Here is a 2,844-nt window from a genome sequence, read left to right as displayed (position 1 = left end):
CATTTATTATGGACATCTATAAAAAAGGTAAACAGTCCAGTGAAATGTATGAATAAATGAAAACCGAGACAAAATAATTAATAATTTCTAAGATATTAACTTTGGTGCAGTTTGCCTGTTTGTTTGCAGGATTAAGTAATAATTGTGTTTTTGTGTTTAATCAGAGAGGCTCATGGCTGAAGTGTCAGCAGCTGCTCCTGGTGTGGTCAAACAGGCCGTCCAGGTGATAAAGGTGACACCAAACCTCCTCCACTTCATTTAYAAATGAATAAAAAGTTCCTGGATCGACGAGCTTCACCGCCTCTCGTGTTTCCCCTGCAGTCCATCGACACCCTGCAGAAACAAGCCCAAGGCCTCTGCCAGGTCCTCCGCATGACGCCGAGCCACGCCTCCCTGCAGATCCACAGAGAGGTGCTGGGCTTCAGCAGCCAATCAGACGCTCCGCCTCCCGCTAACGGCAGGGTCAGCCAGCCAATCAAGAGAGCCGTGCAGGAGAAGGCAGCCGCAGAGAGCTACAAGAAATCAAAAGGCATCGCGGGAACGGACTGAGTCCTCCTGCTGCACGGAAAACCCCCCTGCAGGAGGTAAAAGACACTCTGCTGAGCTGCATTTTAGGAAAAATGACTTGAATGTAAACAAATAAAAGAATTCCCACACTTTTAGATGCCTTCACATTTATTTTAGATTTTGGGCTTTTCAACTCGTGCAAAACCRTAAAGTTGCAGCAAGTGTTGGTTAAATCTAAGAACCTGCAGAACCTGTGCACGGTTCTGCAGGGCCTGCAGAGTTCAGCTGAAGTGTGGCCCGCGGCTCACGTGACTTCTGTGAACTGCGGTAGCCAGGTTTCAGAAAGTTGATGTGAAACCTCCTCCTCACCGGACCCCGCGCCCGGTCCGGCACTCCCGAGTTCTGACAGAGCCGGTGGGCTGCACGTCTAGTTTGTCCTCTGAATGTCGGACCACGAAGAGTTCTGGCCGCCTCGGCGCAGCGACGGTCCGTGTGACGGCTGCACGGTAAGACGGAGCGGTTTCAGATTTGGTGGGTTTTATTCTGGGGATGTGCAAATGCGAGGGTTTAGTTTAAGGGTCTGCAACCTGCTTTGGTCCCTCTGCAGTGGCTCCTTTAAAATGAGCAAACATAACAGATTTTTTTATTTGTTCTTTCTACCCACAACACAAATCAATTTATATGCAAATGTGATCAATACTAATAAAAAAGTAAAACATGTTAGCTCATGCTATTCTGTTGCTTATTTACACTGCAAAAACTGTCCATCTTACCAAGTTTTAAAACCTTATATCAGCCAAAAAGTCTTTTTGATCTTGTTTTGAGACTGATTTACTAAACAAGAACTGATTGTGTAAGAATAATCATCTTGTTTTCAGAATGTGTAAGATNGTTATATGACAGTGACAGTCAACAAAACCAAACTCCATCATTAAAAATAAAAAACGAGGTAAATAACATAATAACATAAAAAGTAATTATAATAAAACGACCATTTCCTAAATAAAAACGCTTAGCGGTAAAAGCGGAAATTCTCGTTTTCACTTCCGGGTTGCGCCGGAAGTGCAGCTAAACCGGAACAAGAAGAAGAAAACAAATAAACAAAAGTTGGCGGTAAAGATGGAAGCCGAACAGAGCGAAACTTCACCGAACGACGAAACAAATCAGGAGTACAGAGTTCAGGTGACGTCAAAGAAGAAAGTAACGGAGCTGATCAACAGATTTAAAGAAGTTTTAAACTCGGCTTTGGACGGACAGCCCGACATTTCAGAGGAGACGAAGAGAAACTTACTGCAGGATCTGCTGCACGTGAGTCCGTTYGCAATCCGTCTGAGTTTAGCTAATTTCTAAATAATCCAATTTTTTCTTTCTGCATACCAAACCACGGTTTCAAAAAAGTTTTTCTTTATGTGGATTTGATAATTCGGCACTSAACCCCTATCAAGAACCGAAGTATTTAACTGTTAATTTGGCCTGAAAATAATATTTTTGCAACAGAAAGACGTCTGAATCTGACATTTTCGTGTTTGTGTTAAGATATAAGTAAAGTAAAAATCTAAGTACAGAAATGTGAGATGTCTGTATCTGTCCACGGGTACAGAAATCCCTCTGAGATCGGTCCACAGGTGTTTTTGTCCCACTGCTGGTGTACAAACTGCTCCAGCTGCCTCAGGTCTGACAGCTTCTTTCTCCAGATGTTTCAGTCGTCGCCACAGATGTTCAACCAACTTCAGATCAGAGACACTGTAGAACAATTCAAGTTTTAGTTTTTTGATTTGTTGCTCTGTCCTGTCAGAGTTTGACAGATCGTGCTGATTTCTGCTCGTTTCCTTTGCAGACCTTTGAAACTGCAGTTCAGGCCAATGTGTTGGTCAATGGGCAGACCTGGGAGGAGGCTCCAGATGTTGAAGGTAAATCGTGACTTAAAACTCTTTAAAATCTGGCCAACATGATAACCGCACCACCTTTATCAGTTATAAACATTCCCCTAATGAATTACCTGAAGTAAATCTCCATGTTCTTTATGGCAGAGCTTTGTTTCTTCTCTCTTCTTCACTCAGCGGACACCAACCATCTGGAAATTCTGGACGACACCATTGTTGAGACCACCAGCAGACGCTCCACGTACCCCAAAAAAATCCTCCCATATGTGGTCCATGCTCTGAAGGCTGAACGCAAAATCATGGTGTGGAAACTTTGTTTACTACAACAGATCTGACTGATTTGAATTTGACAAATATCTTTAAAGTACATCAACTTGGTTGCAAACATATGAGACCTGTCGCATCGAAATGAGGATTAAGTCCAAAATTTATATAAGGAGAAAAAGGCAAATGT

The 2,844-nt window shown here is 42.9% G+C and overlaps 2 protein-coding genes across 3 annotated transcripts; both read left to right on the top strand.

Annotated features, from left to right (window-relative positions):
- Positions 1-164: 164 nt before the first annotated feature.
- On the top strand, positions 165-662 carry LOC106534115 (kinetochore-associated protein NSL1 homolog; the record flags this gene model as incomplete). The annotated part of the gene is given in 2 exon segments (XM_014030635.1): positions 165-232; positions 322-662. Coding segments are annotated over 2 exon segments (296 nt in total), but the record flags the coding sequence as incomplete, so codon positions are not given.
- A 919-nt stretch (positions 663-1,581) lies between these two features.
- LOC106534114 (kinetochore-associated protein NSL1 homolog) lies at positions 1,582-2,692 on the top strand (the record flags this gene model as incomplete). Of its 2 annotated transcripts, none has more annotated exon segments than XM_014030634.1 (3): positions 1,582-1,815; positions 2,345-2,417; positions 2,571-2,692. In XM_014030634.1, coding segments are annotated over 3 exon segments (384 nt in total), but the record flags the coding sequence as incomplete, so codon positions are not given.
- Between the last annotated feature and the right edge of the window lie 152 nt (positions 2,693-2,844).

Source organism: Austrofundulus limnaeus, unplaced genomic scaffold, assembly GCF_001266775.1.
Source record: "Austrofundulus limnaeus strain Quisiro unplaced genomic scaffold, Austrofundulus_limnaeus-1.0 Scaffold1093, whole genome shotgun sequence".
NCBI lineage: Eukaryota > Metazoa > Chordata > Actinopteri > Cyprinodontiformes > Rivulidae > Austrofundulus > Austrofundulus limnaeus.
The sequence above is the reverse complement of the archived record's forward strand: the minus strand, read 5'-3'. Positions and strand labels throughout refer to the sequence as shown.